The 15,000-nt window shown below is 51.2% G+C and overlaps 1 protein-coding gene across 2 annotated transcripts in view; it reads left to right on the forward strand.

The window, feature by feature from the left end:
* The window catches only part of LOC139553705 (runt-related transcription factor 3-like), an 89,530-nt gene that overhangs the window by 55,490 nt on the left and 19,040 nt on the right, over nt 1-15,000 (forward strand). For both annotated transcript variants that reach the window (XM_071366299.1, XM_071366300.1), the window contains exon 6: nt 1,046-1,210. In XM_071366299.1, the coding sequence (XP_071222400.1) occupies nt 1,046-1,210 (165 nt within the window). The remainder of the gene's footprint in view (nt 1-1,045; nt 1,211-15,000) is intronic.

A 15,000-nucleotide genomic window follows, 5' to 3' on the forward strand; every position in this document is an offset into this window, starting at 1 on the left:
GTGGTCGTACTGGGGTTATACTGGGGTTGTACTGGGGTTATACTGGGTTTATACTGAATTTGTACTGGGGTTATACCGGCGTTATACTGGGGTTGTACTGGGGTTATACTGAGGTTGTACTGGGTTTATACTGGGTTTATACTGTGGTTGTACTGGGGTTATACTGGGGTTGTACTGAGGTTATACTGGGTTTATACTGAATTTGTACTGGGGTTATACCGGCGTTATACTGGGGTTGTACTGGGGTTATACTGAGGTTGTACTGGGTTTATACTGGGTTTATACTGTGGTTGTACTGGGGTTATACTGGGGTTGTACTGAGGTTATACTGGGGTTATACTAGGGTTATACTGGGGTTGTGCTGGGGCTGTGCTGGGATTGGTCTGGGGTTGTATTGGGTTATACTGGGGTTGTACTGGGGTTGTACTGTTGAGTTAACAAGTTAGCGGATAAGGGGATAGATTCGCAGTATTTTCTGTTGCTGTAATTATAACCTATTTCATACCATCATTATCATGCATCTATTGTATTATTAAGCTAGTACTATTGTTATACACTAGAGTATTAGTGGTATTTCATGTATCTGATTATAACACAAATGCAGGTGCAGGTTTAGCCCAACCACAACACCACTGCCTGTCAACATTCTATTCATATGTTTCTATTTCTAAGTAAACTTGGCTACTGTTCTTTTCTATAATCCGATTGAAATAGATTAGTTGGTGGAGAACAGAGGGCTTTATTCATATAATATAATTATGTCACTGTACTATCCCCAATCGCCAATATATACCCTCCCACTTCAAAACAGACTCACAAGGCCTAGTAAACTGTTGGTGCCATGGAGAGATCTGAGGAAAGAAAAACTCTAATATTACAGCAGACATAACATTTGGATGTACTATTGTTTTTTCTATTTTTGACTATTTACTACCGCTGTGGAAAATTAATAAAGTGCCATGATTTCCCGGCTGTGTAGGTGGTAACTTGGGTCTCCTCTCTCTCTCTTTTTCTCTCCCTCTGTCCTTCTCTCTTCCTCCCTCAGGACACAGGGTGAAGCTGGAGGATCCCCAGAAGATGCAGTTCTCTGATAGGCTGACAGAGATTGAGCGCTACCAGCGGGCCAGCCTGAGGATGGGGCCTGGTAACCCCCAGCCCCGGCCCATGCACCAGAGCCACCTGGGGCCCTCCACCCAGTCCCAGATACAAGGTAGGACCACTGACCACACAGGAACCCCTATCACACTGACTCTTTCACTCTGTCTGTCCCACTTCAGAGCTGCTCACTCATCACAAACACTCCATGTTCTGCTACAGTACTGTATAGAGGTTTGCTCTACAAATGCCTCTCCCTAACTGTGACACATAATGAACTGACAGTGTTGCTCTAACTTTATCTCTATGGGCTGAGTAAGTCTGTATGTGGCAGGCTGAGGCCCCAGGTTGAGTAAGTCTGTATGTGGCAGGCTGAGGCCCCAGGTTGAGTAAGTCTGTATGTGGCAGGCTGAGGCCCCAGGTTGAGTAAGTCTGTATGTGGCAGGCTGAGGCCCCAGGTTGAGTAAGTCTGTATGTGACAGGCTGAGGCCCCAGGTTGAGTAAGTCTGTATGTGACAGGCTGAGGCCCCAGGTTGAGTAAGTCTGTATGTGGCAGGCTAAGGCCCCAGGTTGAGTAAGTCTGTATGTGACAGGCTGAGGCCCCAGGTTGAGTAAGTCTGTATGTGGCAGGCTGAGGCCCCAGGTTGAGTAAGTCTGTATGTGGCAGGCTGAGGCCCCAGGTTGAGTAAGTCTGTATGTGACAGGCTGAGGCCCCAGGTTGAGTAAGTCTGTATGTGGCAGGCTGAGGCCCCAGGTTGAGTAAGTCTGTATGTGGCAGGCTGAGGCCCCAGGTTGAGTAAGTCTGTATGTGGCAGGCTGAGGCCCCAGGTTGAGTAAGTCTGTATGTGGCAGGCTGAGGCCCCAGGTTGAGTAAGTCTGTATGTGGCAGGCTGAGGCCCCAGGTTGAGTAAGTCTGTATGTGGCAGGCTGAGGCCCCAGGTTGAGTGAGTCTGTATGTGACAGGCTGAGGCCCCAGGTTGAGTAAGTCTGTATGTGACAGAATGAGGCCACAGGTTGAGTAAGTCTGTATGTGGCAGGCTGAGGCCCCAGGTTGAGTAAGTCTGTATGTGACAGGCTGAGGCCCCAGGTTGAGTAAGTCTGTATGTGGCAGGCTGAGGCCCCAGGTTGAGTAAGTCTGTATGTGGCAGGCTGAGGCCCCAGGTTGAGTAAGTCTGTATGTGGCAGGCTGAGGCCCCAGGTTGAGTAAGTCTGTATGTGGCAGGCTGAGGCCCCAGGTTGAGTAAGTCTGTATGTGGCAGGCTGAGGCCCCAGGTTGAGTAAGTCTGTATGTGGCAGGCTGAGGCCCCAGGTTGAGTAAGTCTGTATGTGACAGGCTGAGGCCCCAGGTTGAGTAAGTCTGTATGTGGCAGGCTGAGGTCCCAGGTTGAGTAAGTCTGTATGTGGCAGGCTGAGGCCCCAGGTTGAGTAAGTCTGTATGTGACAGGCTGAGGCTCCAGGTTGAGTAAGTCTGTATGTGGCAGGCTGAGGCCCCAGGTTGAGTAAGTCTGTATGTGACAGGCTGAGGCCCCAGGTTGAGTAAGTCTGTATGTGGCAGGCTGAGGCCCCAGGTTGAGTTAGTCTGTATGTGGCAGGCTGAGGCCCCAGGTTGAGTAAGTCTGTATGTGGCAGGCTGAGGCCCCAGGTTGAGTAAGTCTGTATGTGACAGGCTGAGGCCCCAGGTTGAGTTAGTCTGTATGTGGCAGGCTGAGGCCCCAGGTTGAGTAAGTCTGTATGTGACAGGCTGAGGCCCCAGGTTGAGTAAGTCTGTATGTGGCAGGCTGAGGCCCCAGGTTGAGTAAGTCTGTATGTGGCAGGCTGAGGCCCCAGGTTGAGTAAGTCTGTATGTGGCAGGCTGAGGCCCCAGGTTGAGTAAGTCTGTATGTGGCAGGCTGATGCCCCAGGTTGAGTAAGTCTGTATGTGGCAGGCTGAGGCCCCAGGTTGAGTAAGTCTGTATGTGGCAGGCTGAGGCCCCAGGTTGAGTAAGTCTGTATGTGGCAGGCTGAGGCCCCAGGTTGAGTAAGTCTGTATGTGGCAGGCTGAGGCCCCAGGTTGAGTAAGTCTGTATGTGGCAGGCTGAGGCCCCAGGTTGAGTAAGTCTGTATGTGGCAGGCTGAGGCCCCAGGTTGAGTAAGTCTGTATGTGGCAGGCTGATGCCCCAGGTTGAGTAAGTCTGTATGTGGCAGGCTGAGGCCCCAGGTTGAGTAAGTCTGTATGTGGCAGGCTGAGGCCCCAGGTTGAGTAAGTCTGTATGTGGCAGGCTGAGGCCCCAGGTTGAGTAAGTCTGTATGTGGCAGGCTGAGGCCCCAGGTTGAGTAAGTCTGTATGTGGCAGGCTGAGGCCCCAGGTTGAGTAAGTCTGTATGTGGCAGGCTGAGGCCCCAGGTTGAGTTAGTCTGTATGTGACAGGCTGAGGCCCCAGGTTGAGTAAGTCTGTATGTGACAGGCTGAGGCCCCAGGTTGAGTAAGTCTGTATGTGGCAGGCTGAGGCCCCAGGTTGAGTAAGTCTGTATGTGGCAGGCTGAGGCCCCAGGTTGAGTAAGTCTGTATGTGGCAGGCTGAGGCCCCAGGTTGAGTAAGTCTGTATGTGGCAGGCTGAGGCCCCAGGTTGAGTAAGTCTGTATGTGGCAGGCTGAGGCCCCAGGTTGAGTAAGTCTGTATGTGGCAGGCTGAGGCCCCAGGTTGAGTAAGTCTGTATGTGGCAGGCTGAGGCCCCAGGTTGAGTAAGTCTGTATGTGGCAGGCTGAGGCCCCAGGTTGAGTAAGTCTGTATGTGGCAGGCTGAGGCCCCAGGTTGAGTAAGTCTGTATGTGGCAGGCTGAGGCCCCAGGTTGAGTAAGTCTGTATGTGGCAGGCTGAGGCCCCAGGTTGAGTAAGTCTGTATGTGACAGGCTGAGGCCCCAGGTTGAGTAAGTCTGTATGTGACAGGCTGAGGCCCCAGGTTGAGTAAGTCTGTATGTGGCAGGCTGAGGCCCCAGGTTGAGTAAGTCTGTATGTGACAGGCTGAGGCCCCAGGTTGAGTAAGTCTGTATGTGGCAGGCTGAGGCCCCAGGTTGAGTAAGTCTGTATGTGGCAGGCTGAGGCCCCAGGTTGAGTAAGTCTGTATGTGGCAGGCTGAGGCCCCAGGTTGAGTAAGTCTGTATGTGGCAGGCTGAGGCCCCAGGTTGAGTAAGTCTGTATGTGGCAGGCTGATGCCCCAGGTTGAGTAAGTCTGTATGTGGCAGGCTGAGGCCCCAGGTTGAGTAAGTCTGTATGTGGCAGGCTGAGGCCCCAGGTTGAGTAAGTCTGTATGTGGCAGGCTGAGGCCCCAGGTTGAGTAAGTCTGTATGTGGCAGGCTGAGGCCCCAGGTTGAGTAAGTCTGTATGTGGCAGGCTGAGGCCCCAGGTTGAGTAAGTCTGTATGTGGCAGGCTGAGGCCCCAGGTTGAGTTAGTCTGTATGTGACAGGCTGAGGCCCCAGGTTGAGTAAGTCTGTATGTGACAGGCTGAGGCCCCAGGTTGAGTAAGTCTGTATGTGGCAGGCTGAGGCCCCAGGTTGAGTAAGTCTGTATGTGGCAGGCTGAGGCCCCAGGTTGAGTAAGTCTGTATGTGGCAGGCTGAGGCCCCAGGTTGAGTAAGTCTGTATGTGGCAGGCTGAGGCCCCAGGTTGAGTAAGTCTGTATGTGGCAGGCTGAGGCCCCAGGTTGAGTAAGTCTGTATGTGGCAGGCTGAGGCCCCAGGTTGAGTAAGTCTGTATGTGGCAGGCTGAGGCCCCAGGTTGAGTAAGTCTGTATGTGACAGGCTGAGGCCCCAGGTTGAGTAAGTCTGTATGTGGCAGGCTGAGGTCCCAGGTTGAGTAAGTCTGTATGTGGCAGGCTGAGGCCCCAGGTTGAGTAAGTCTGTATGTGACAGGCTGAGGCCCCAGGTTGAGTAAGTCTGTATGTGGCAGGCTGAGGTCCCAGGTTGAGTAAGTCTGTATGTGGCAGGCTGAGGCCCCAGGTTGAGTAAGTCTGTATGTGACAGGCTGAGGCTCCAGGTTGAGTAAGTCTGTATGTGGCAGGCTGAGGCCCCAGGTTGAGTAAGTCTGTATGTGACAGGCTGAGGCCCCAGGTTGAGTAAGTCTGTATGTGGCAGGCTGAGGCCCCAGGTTGAGTTAGTCTGTATGTGGCAGGCTGAGGCCCCAGGTTGAGTAAGTCTGTATGTGGCAGGCTGAGGCCCCAGGTTGAGTAAGTCTGTATGTGACAGGCTGAGGCCCCAGGTTGAGTTAGTCTGTATGTGGCAGGCTGAGGCCCCAGGTTGAGTAAGTCTGTATGTGACAGGCTGAGGCCCCAGGTTGAGTAAGTCTGTATGTGGCAGGCTGAGGCCCCAGGTTGAGTAAGTCTGTATGTGGCAGGCTGAGGCCCCAGGTTGAGTAAGTCTGTATGTGGCAGGCTGAGGCCCCAGGTTGAGTAAGTCTGTATGTGGCAGGCTGAGGCCCCAGGTTGAGTAAGTCTGTATGTGGCAGGCTGAGGCCCCAGGTTGAGTAAGTCTGTATGTGGCAGGCTGAGGCCCCAGGTTGAGTAAGTCTGTATGTGACAGGCTGAGGCCCCAGGTTGAGTAAGTCTGTATGTGGCAGGCTGAGGTCCCAGGTTGAGTAAGTCTGTATGTGGCAGGCTGAGGCCCCAGGTTGAGTAAGTCTGTATGTGACAGGCTGAGGCTCCAGGTTGAGTAAGTCTGTATGTGGCAGGCTGAGGCCCCAGGTTGAGTAAGTCTGTATGTGACAGGCTGAGGCCCCAGGTTGAGTAAGTCTGTATGTGGCAGGCTGATGCCCCAGGTTGAGTTAGTCTGTATGTGGCAGGCTGAGGCCCCAGGTTGAGTAAGTCTGTATGTGGCAGGCTGAGGCCCCAGGTTGAGTAAGTCTGTATGTGACAGGCTGAGGCCCCAGGTTGAGTTAGTCTGTATGTGGCAGGCTGAGGCCCCAGGTTGAGTAAGTCTGTATGTGGCAGGCTGAGGCCCCAGGTTGAGTAAGTCTGTATGTGGCAGGCTGAGGCCCCAGGTTGAGTAAGTCTGTATGTGGCAGGCTGAGGCCCCAGGTTGAGTTAGTCTGTATGTGGCAGGTTGAGGCCCCAGGTTGAGTTAGTTTTATGTGGCAGGCTGAGGCCCCAGTTTGAGCTAGTTTTATGTGGCAGGCTGAGGCCCCAGGTTGAGTTAGTTTTATGTGGCAGGCTGAGGCCCAAGGTTGAGTTAGTTTTGTGTGGCAGGCTGAGGCCCAAGGTTGAGTTAGTTTTGTGTGGCAGGCTGAGGCCCCAGGTTGAGTAAGTCTGTATGTGGCAGGCTGAGGCCCCAGGTTGAGTTAGTCTGTATGTGACAGGCTGAGGCCCCAGGTTGAGTTAGTTTTATGTGGCAGGCTGAGGCCCCAGGTTGAGTTAGTTTTATGTGGCAGGCTGAGGCCCCAGGTTGAGTGCAACCCTCCCTGCTCATATGAGAGCCCAGACCTGGGGGAGGGTCCAGTACATTTACTGGCAGGGGCCGCTCACTCACGCCAGCTCTGTCCCCGGATGCCCTGCGTCGGTGAGGCCCGGGGGCCGCAGAGAGCAGGACGCATGGTCCAGTCTGGGGCTAGGTGGAACCCTGATCCCTGCCAAACAGCCTGACTGGAGCACTGGAGCTGGTTCACCACGTCACACTACAGCCTCAGGAATCTCACAGCCACCTGTTACCTGTGCAATCACGTCAGTCTCAGACTGACTGGCCTAACAGGGCAGATCTGCAGTTGAGACAGTGGGGAGGAGGGGAATTGTGTGTGTGTGTGTGTGTGTGTGTGTGTGTGTGTGTGTGTGTGTGTGTGTGTGTGTGTGTGTGTGTGTGTGTGTGTGTGTGTGTGTGTGTGTGTGTGTGTGTGTGTGTGTGTGTGTGTGTGTGTGTGTGTGTGTGTGTGTGTGTGTGTAATGGGAAAGGGGGTACGTGGGTGGAGGTTCGCTCACAGACATATGTCAGAGGTTCTGAACATGATGGCATGTCTGGAAGTGTGCAGACAAAACACTAATATACACACACATATGCACACAGACACACACACACTGTCCTCTCTCACCCACTCCCTAGTTCCCATGCAGGGGGTTAAGGCTGACAGACAGAGTGAGGCTCCTTCCCAGTTAATGAGCCTATATCAGTGTGTTGTAAAGGTGTTTAGGAGTGTTTTGCTCTCTGTGGGTGGAAGTGTATCTCTCGGTACATGGGGTTTAGCCTTGTACTCCTGACTCACCACTGTAACCTAGATACACTATATATACAAAAGTATTTGGACACCCCTTCAAATGACTGGATTCTGCATTTCCATAGACACACATTGGCAGTAGAATGGCTTAACTGAAGAGCTCAGTGACTTTCAATGTGGCACTGTTATAGGATGCCACCTTTCCAACAAATCAGTTCATAAAATTTCTGCCCTGCTAGAGCTGCCCCGGTCGACTGTAAGTTCTGAAACGTCTAGGAGCAACAACGGCTCAGCCATGAAGTGAAGCCACACAAGCTCACAGAACGGGACCGCCGAGTGCTGAAGTGCATAGCGCGTAAAAACTGTCTGTCATCGTTTGCAACACTCACTACTGAGTTCCAAACTGCCTCTGGAAGCAACGCATACACAATAACTGTTTGCCAGGAGCTTCATGAATTGGGTTTCCATGGCGTTGGCTTGAGTGGTGTAAAAATCGCTGCCATTGGACTCTGGAGCAGTGGAAACACGTTCTCTTGAGTGATGAATAACGCTTCACCATCTGGCAGTCTGATGGACGAATCAGGGTTTGGCGGATGCTACCTGCCCCAATAGATAGTGCCAACTTTAAAGTTTGGTGGAGGAGGAATAATGGTCTGGGGCTGTTTTTCATGGTTTGGACTAGACCCGTTAGATCTAGTGAAGGGAAATCTTAAAGCTACAGCATACAATGACATTCTGTGCTTCCAACTTTGTGGCAACAGTTTGGGGAAGGCCCTTTCCTGTTTCAGCATGACAATGCCCCCAGTGAAAAAAGCTAGGTCCATACAGAAATGGTTTGTCGAGATCGGTATGGAAGAACTTGACTGGCCTGCACAGAGCCCTGACCTCAACCCCATTGAACACCTTTGGGATGAATTGGAATGCCGACTGTGAGCCAGGCCTAATCGCCCAACATCAGTGCCGACCTCACTAATGCCCTTTTGGCTGAATGGAAACAAGTCCCCGCAGCAATGTTCCAACATCTAGTGGAAAGCCTTCCCAGAAAAGTGGAGGATGTTATAGCAGCAAAGTGGGGACTAACTCCATATTAATGCCCATGATTTTGGAATGAGATGTTCAACGAGCTGGTGTCCACATACTTTTGGTCATGTAGTGTAGCTGAGCTTAAACAACTCTGCTAATCAGCAGCACCCTGCTCTCCTCCAAGGAACCTCATCTGCCAGTGCCATGGACCAGTAAGACCATGAGTAGTTAGCATCTATACAACTAAAGACAGTACTACTGTTACACATTTCTTGATGGTTTAAAGTTTGTGTTCTGCACTTTAATGCATGTTGTCTGCCATTGGAACGGCCCTGGCAGGTAAGCTTATCCAGAGGGACTTACAGTGCCGTTAAAAAGTATTTGCCCCCTTTCTGATTTTCTCTATTTTTGCATATTTTTTTATACTGAATGATATCAGATCTTCAATCAAAACCTAATATTAGATCAGTGGTGTAAAAAGTATTCAATTGTCACACTTGAGTAAAAGTAAAGATACCTTAATAGAAAATGACTCAAGTAAAAGTGAAAGTCACCCAGTAAAGTACTACTTGAGTAAAAGTCTAAAAGTATTTGATTTTTAATATACTTAAGTATCAAACATCCTTGTCCCATCACGCTCTAGTGAGTCCTTGTGGCAGGCCGGATGCATGCTAACTCGTGTCGCCAGTTGGACGGTGTTTCCTCCAACACATTGGTGCGGCTGGCTTCCGGGTTAAGTGAGCAGTGTGTCAAGAAGCAGTGCGGCTTGGCAGGGTCTTGTTTCAGAGGACGCATGGCTCTCGACCTACGTCTCTCTCGACCTTCGCCAACTCCCGAGTCCGTACGGGAGTTGCAGCGATGGGACAAGACTGAAACTACCAATTGGATATCACAAAAAAGGGGTAAAAAGTCAATGTAATTTCTCAAATATACTGAAGTATCAAAAGTAATAGTAAAAATCCTTTCAAGTTCCTTATATAAAGCAAACCAGAGGGCACAATTCCAGGGGCACACTCCTACACTCACTAGGCAGGTAGCCTAGTGGTTAGAGGGGGGAGGCAGGTAGCCTAGTGGTTAGAGGGGGGAGGCAGGTAGCCTAGTGGTTAGAGGGGGGAGGCAGGTAGCCTAGTGGTTAGAGGGGGGAGGCAGGTAGCCTAGTGGTTAGAGGGGGGAGGCAGGTAGCCTAGTGGTTAGAGGGGGGAGGCAGGTAGCCTAGTGGTTAGAGGGGGGAGGCAGGTAGCCTAGTGGTTAGAGGGGGGAGGCAGGTAGCCTAGTGGTTAGAGGGGGGAGGCAGGTAGCCTAGTGGTTAGAGGGGGGAGGCAGGTAGCCTAGTGGTTAGAGGGGGGAGGCAGGTAGCCTAGTGGTTAGAGGGGGGAGGCAGGTAGCCTAGTGGTTAGAGGGGGGAGGCAGGTAGCCTAGTGGTTAGAGGGGGGAGGCAGGTAGCCTAGTGGTTAGAGGGGGGAGGCAGGTAGCCTAGTGGTTAGAGGGGGGAGGCAGGTAGCCTAGTGGTTAGAGGGGGGAGGCAGGTAGCCTAGTGGTTAGAGGGGGGAGGCAGGTAGCCTAGTGGTTAGAGGGGGGAGGCAGGTAGCCTAGTGGTTAGAGGGGGGAGGCAGGTAGCCTAGTGGTTAGAGGGGGGAGGCAGGTAGCCTAGTGGTTAGAGGGGGGAGGCAGGTAGCCTAGTGGTTAGAGGGGGGAGGCAGGTAGCCTAGTGGTTAGAGGGGGGAGGCAGGTAGCCTAGTGGTTAGAGGGGGGAGGCAGGTAGCCTAGTGGTTAGAGGGGGGAGGCAGGTAGCCTAGTGGTTAGAGGGGGGAGGCAGGTAGCCTAGTGGTTAGAGGGGGGAGGCAGGTAGCCTAGTGGTTAGAGGGGGGAGGCAGGTAGCCTAGTGGTTAGAGGGGGGAGGCAGGTAGCCTAGTGGTTAGAGGGGGGAGGCAGGTAGCCTAGTGGTTAGAGGGGGGAGGCAGGTAGCCTAGTGGTTAGAGGGGGGAGGCAGGTAGCCTAGTGGTTAGAGGGGGGAGGCAGGTAGCCTAGTGGTTAGAGGGGGGAGGCAGGTAGCCTAGTGGTTAGAGGGGGGAGGCAGGTAGCCTAGTGGTTAGAGGGGGGAGGCAGGTAGCCTAGTGGTTAGAGGGGGGAGGCAGGTAGCCTAGTGGTTAGAGGGGGGAGGCAGGTAGCCTAGTGGTTAGAGGGGGGAGGCAGGTAGCCTAGTGGTTAGAGGGGGGAGGCAGGTAGCCTAGTGGTTAGAGGGGGGAGGCAGGTAGCCTAGTGGTTAGAGGGGGGAGGCAGGTAGCCTAGTGGTTAGAGGGGGGAGGCAGGTAGCCTAGTGGTTAGAGGGGGGAGGCAGGTAGCCTAGTGGTTAGAGGGGGGAGGCAGGTAGCCTAGTGGTTAGAGGGGGGAGGCAGGTAGCCTAGTGGTTAGAGGGGGGAGGCAGGTAGCCTAGTGGTTAGAGGGGGGAGGCAGGTAGCCTAGTGGTTAGAGGGGGGAGGCAGGTAGCCTAGTGGTTAGAGGGGGGAGGCAGGTAGCCTAGTGGTTAGAGGGGGGAGGCAGGTAGCCTAGTGGTTAGAGGGGGGAGGCAGGTAGCCTAGTGGTTAGAGGGGGGAGGCAGGTAGCCTAGTGGTTAGAGGGGGGAGGCAGGTAGCCTAGTGGTTAGAGGGGGGAGGCAGGTAGCCTAGTGGTTAGAGGGGGGAGGCAGGTAGCCTAGTGGTTAGAGGGGGGAGGCAGGTAGCCTAGTGGTTAGAGGGGGGAGGCAGGTAGCCTAGTGGTTAGAGGGGGGAGGCAGGTAGCCTAGTGGTTAGAGGGGGGAGGCAGGTAGCCTAGTGGTTAGAGGGGGGAGGCAGGTAGCCTAGTGGTTAGAGGGGGGAGGCAGGTAGCCTAGTGGTTAGAGGGGGGAGGCAGGTAGCCTAGTGGTTAGAGGGGGGAGGCAGGTAGCCTAGTGGTTAGAGGGGGGAGGCAGGTAGCCTAGTGGTTAGAGGGGGGAGGCAGGTAGCCTAGTGGTTAGAGGGGGGAGGCAGGTAGCCTAGTGGTTAGAGGGGGGAGGCAGGTAGCCTAGTGGTTAGAGGGGGGAGGCAGGTAGCCTAGTGGTTAGAGGGGGGAGGCAGGTAGCCTAGTGGTTAGAGGGGGGAGGCAGGTAGCCTAGTGGTTAGAGGGGGGAGGCAGGTAGCCTAGTGGTTAGAGGGGGGAGGCAGGTAGCCTAGTGGTTAGAGGGGGGAGGCAGGTAGCCTAGTGGTTAGAGGGGGGAGGCAGGTAGCCTAGTGGTTAGAGGGGGGAGGCAGGTAGCCTAGTGGTTAGAGGGGGGAGGCAGGTAGCCTAGTGGTTAGAGGGGGGAGGCAGGTAGCCTAGTGGTTAGAGGGGGGAGGCAGGTAGCCTAGTGGTTAGAGGGGGGAGGCAGGTAGCCTAGTGGTTAGAGGGGGGAGGCAGGTAGCCTAGTGGTTAGAGGGGGGAGGCAGGTAGCCTAGTGGTTAGAGGGGGGAGGCAGGTAGCCTAGTGGTTAGAGGGGGGAGGCAGGTAGCCTAGTGGTTAGAGGGGGGAGGCAGGTAGCCTAGTGGTTAGAGCGTTGGACTTGTAACCGAAAGGTTGCAAGATTGAATCCCTGAGCTGACAAGGTAAAAATCTGTGGTTCTGCCCCTGAACAAGGCAGTTAACCCACTGTTCCTAGGCTGTCATTGAATATAAGGATTTGTTCTTAACTGACTTGCCTAGTTAAATAAAGGTAAAACAAGCAAAGAAAATATTTGTGTTTAGTGAGTCCTCCAGATCAGAGGCAGTAGGGATGTTCATTGGACACTTTTCCTGTCCTGCTAAGCATTCAAAATGTAATGAGTACTTTTGGGTGTCAGGGAAAATGTATGGAGTAAAAAGTACATGATTTTCGTTAGGAATATAGTGAAGTAAAAGTAGTCAAAAAAAAATGTGTAAAGTTAAGTACAAATACCAAAAAAAACTACTTAATTAGTACTTTAAGTATTTTTTATTAAGTACTTTACACCACTGTATTAGATGAAGGGAACATGAGTTTACAAATAACAAAATAAAATTATATTTATTTTATTTATTTAATTAAATAAGTTTGTAATTGATGTGTTTTTTGTTCACTCAGGTTCCCTTTATCTAATATTAGGTTTTGGTTGAAGATCTGATAACATTTTGTGTAAAAAAATATGCAAAAGTAGAGAAAATTATAAAGGGGGCAAATACTTTTTCACGGCACAGTATCCATAAGGGCTTGCTAAATATCTCCAAATACTTCCTGTCTAGCAGGACAGGTGTGCAGACAGTAGTGAGATGGCAAGTGAAGAAAGGCTCTGTGCTCTGCACTCGTCTGCCTAGCTGCAGGGGGATCAGTGCAGATCTTTATAAGCATGTCAGATCTCAAAGGCCTGCACCAATACAACACACACACACTGGGTGCACACACTCTTTCAGCACAGACACACCACATTCATGCGGCTCAGAGCTGCCAGGGATGAGATGCATAGAGCTCCAAACTGATTCCACACAACACCCGCCAGGGGCTAGAGGCCCTCTCTGAAGTGTGTGTGTTCGTGTGCGTGTGCGTGCGTTCGTGTGTGTGTAGACACAAGGAGGGGAAGACTGTAAAATCACACACACCTTAATCTCTGGTATTACCACCATGACTGTGTAGCTCAGGGCTAATGCTAAAATAATCAAATAACAGTGGAGAGATGTTTTCCCTCCCCTTGTCTACCTAGGCTTATATGTACCTTACATTTACACTTTTTGTTCATTTAGCAGACGCTCTTATCCAGAGCGACTTACAGGAGTAATTAGTGTTAAGTGCCTTGCTCATGGGCACATCAGCATATTTTTCACTTAGTCGGCTCGGGGATTCAAACCAGCGACCTTTCGATTACTAGCCACTAGGCTACCTGCCGCCAATGTACTGTACACTATGACACAGATCACTGGGCATGGCCATGTACAGAATGTATAGTAGTCATGCTTAGACAACACACTAATACAAACCGAGCTCCAACTAAAATAGTCCCTTGGTAATACAGAGATGTTTATAAACACGACACACCTCTGCTTTTGGCAGCCATCGCAGAAAGACTTGTATCTTACAGATACATTTAGTCCTGGATCTGTTTGTTAGAGAATCACTGGGTAAAAATGAGCGGTCAACACTTTAGAATGAAATGGATTCTCATCTTCTGATTGCTAAATATGTTTTCTATTATCTACACAGAAACCCAGAGTTTACAGCCGACAACAACAGGAAAAGATACAATGTAATCTCCTGCTAAAGCCCATTGCTTCATATAGTTTTCTGAGCCAGGAAATAGTGTCTGAGTTTTGTTGTCAACATAACACTTTTGAGACGTCTGCTAAACGCTGCCCTGGTTCCTCAGACGTACACACACACACATACAGAATACACACACAGAGACACACACACACACACACACACACACACACACACACACACACACACACACACACACACACACACACACACACACACACACACACACACACACACACACACACACACACACACACACACACACACACACACACACACACACACACACATACAGAATACACACACAGAGACACACACACACACATGCGTGCCAATGTTGCAAGCTCTGCTAGCGCTCCAGACAGACAGGATCATTAAGAGCTCATTACAGCACATGCAGTGACAGGATTCCAGCGCTCGGCTCACCACTTGTTTTTGTTCAGCCATGGCCACAGGTGAGCCTGCTAGATGTGAAGAATCATCCTACGGGAGGGCATGTGGGGAGCTGTGTGTGTGGCTCTGCCAGAGCAGTCAAGCAAATCCCACACTCAGACAATCGTGTGGGATTACCATTTTATTCTGGTTTTCTAAATGTGTGTGTGTGTGTGTGTGTGTGTGTGTGTGTGTGTGTGTGTGTGTGTGTGTGTGTGTGTGTGTGTGTGTGTGTGTGTGTGTGTGTGTGTGTGTGTGTGTGTGTGTGTGTGTGTGTGTGTGTGTGTGTGTGTGTGTGTGTGTGTGTGTGTGTGTGTTCTAATGATATTCAGAGAATGCTGTCCATCTCCTTAAAGCACCCTGTGTATATTGTCTACAGTTTTTACCAGTCAAACCACACAGGCAAAGATGTTGAAGATGTTAAGATTAAATGGAAAGAATATTAGATTTCAGGGAGATGATGCAAAAATAATCATAGAGGTTCCAGTTTTCCTCATTCTCTTTTCTAAAGGAGGCACACTTAACCAGCCTCAGGCTGCTTTAATAAGCTTCCCAGACCAAAGCTGTTCTTTTAACTTAAATGTGTTTTTAGAAGAAAAAAAAGACAGTGGCAATTTAATCGTTGAATACAAAGTATTTTGCCTTTTGAGGTGGTATCATTTAACATGCTATTTGTTCCAACACCTGCGTTCCTAACTGGATGAATATCAGATACTAGCATAACTTTCCGCTATCTAGTCAAGTGCTCGCTGCTTTGATGAGGGCCCAAGAAACCTGCGTTGCTGAGGAGGTGTGTGTGTGATGGCTGTGAGTGATAAAGCACACTCTGGTTGTATTTATGCTCTCACCCCGATGAGGGATCTAGTCTTAATGATTCTAGCAGAGCAGGAAACAAAGGACCACCTCCATGCTGCCCAGGACGATCCCATCTCAGCACCCTGTTAAGACCCCTCTAAAGACTGGCATGTCAGCATGCCAGGACACTGTAGTTCTGGGGTTATGGTAACCTCACCTCACTTTAAA

This window comes from Salvelinus alpinus, chromosome 25 (assembly GCF_045679555.1).
Source record: "Salvelinus alpinus chromosome 25, SLU_Salpinus.1, whole genome shotgun sequence".
Taxonomy (NCBI): Eukaryota; Metazoa; Chordata; class Actinopteri; order Salmoniformes; family Salmonidae; genus Salvelinus; species Salvelinus alpinus.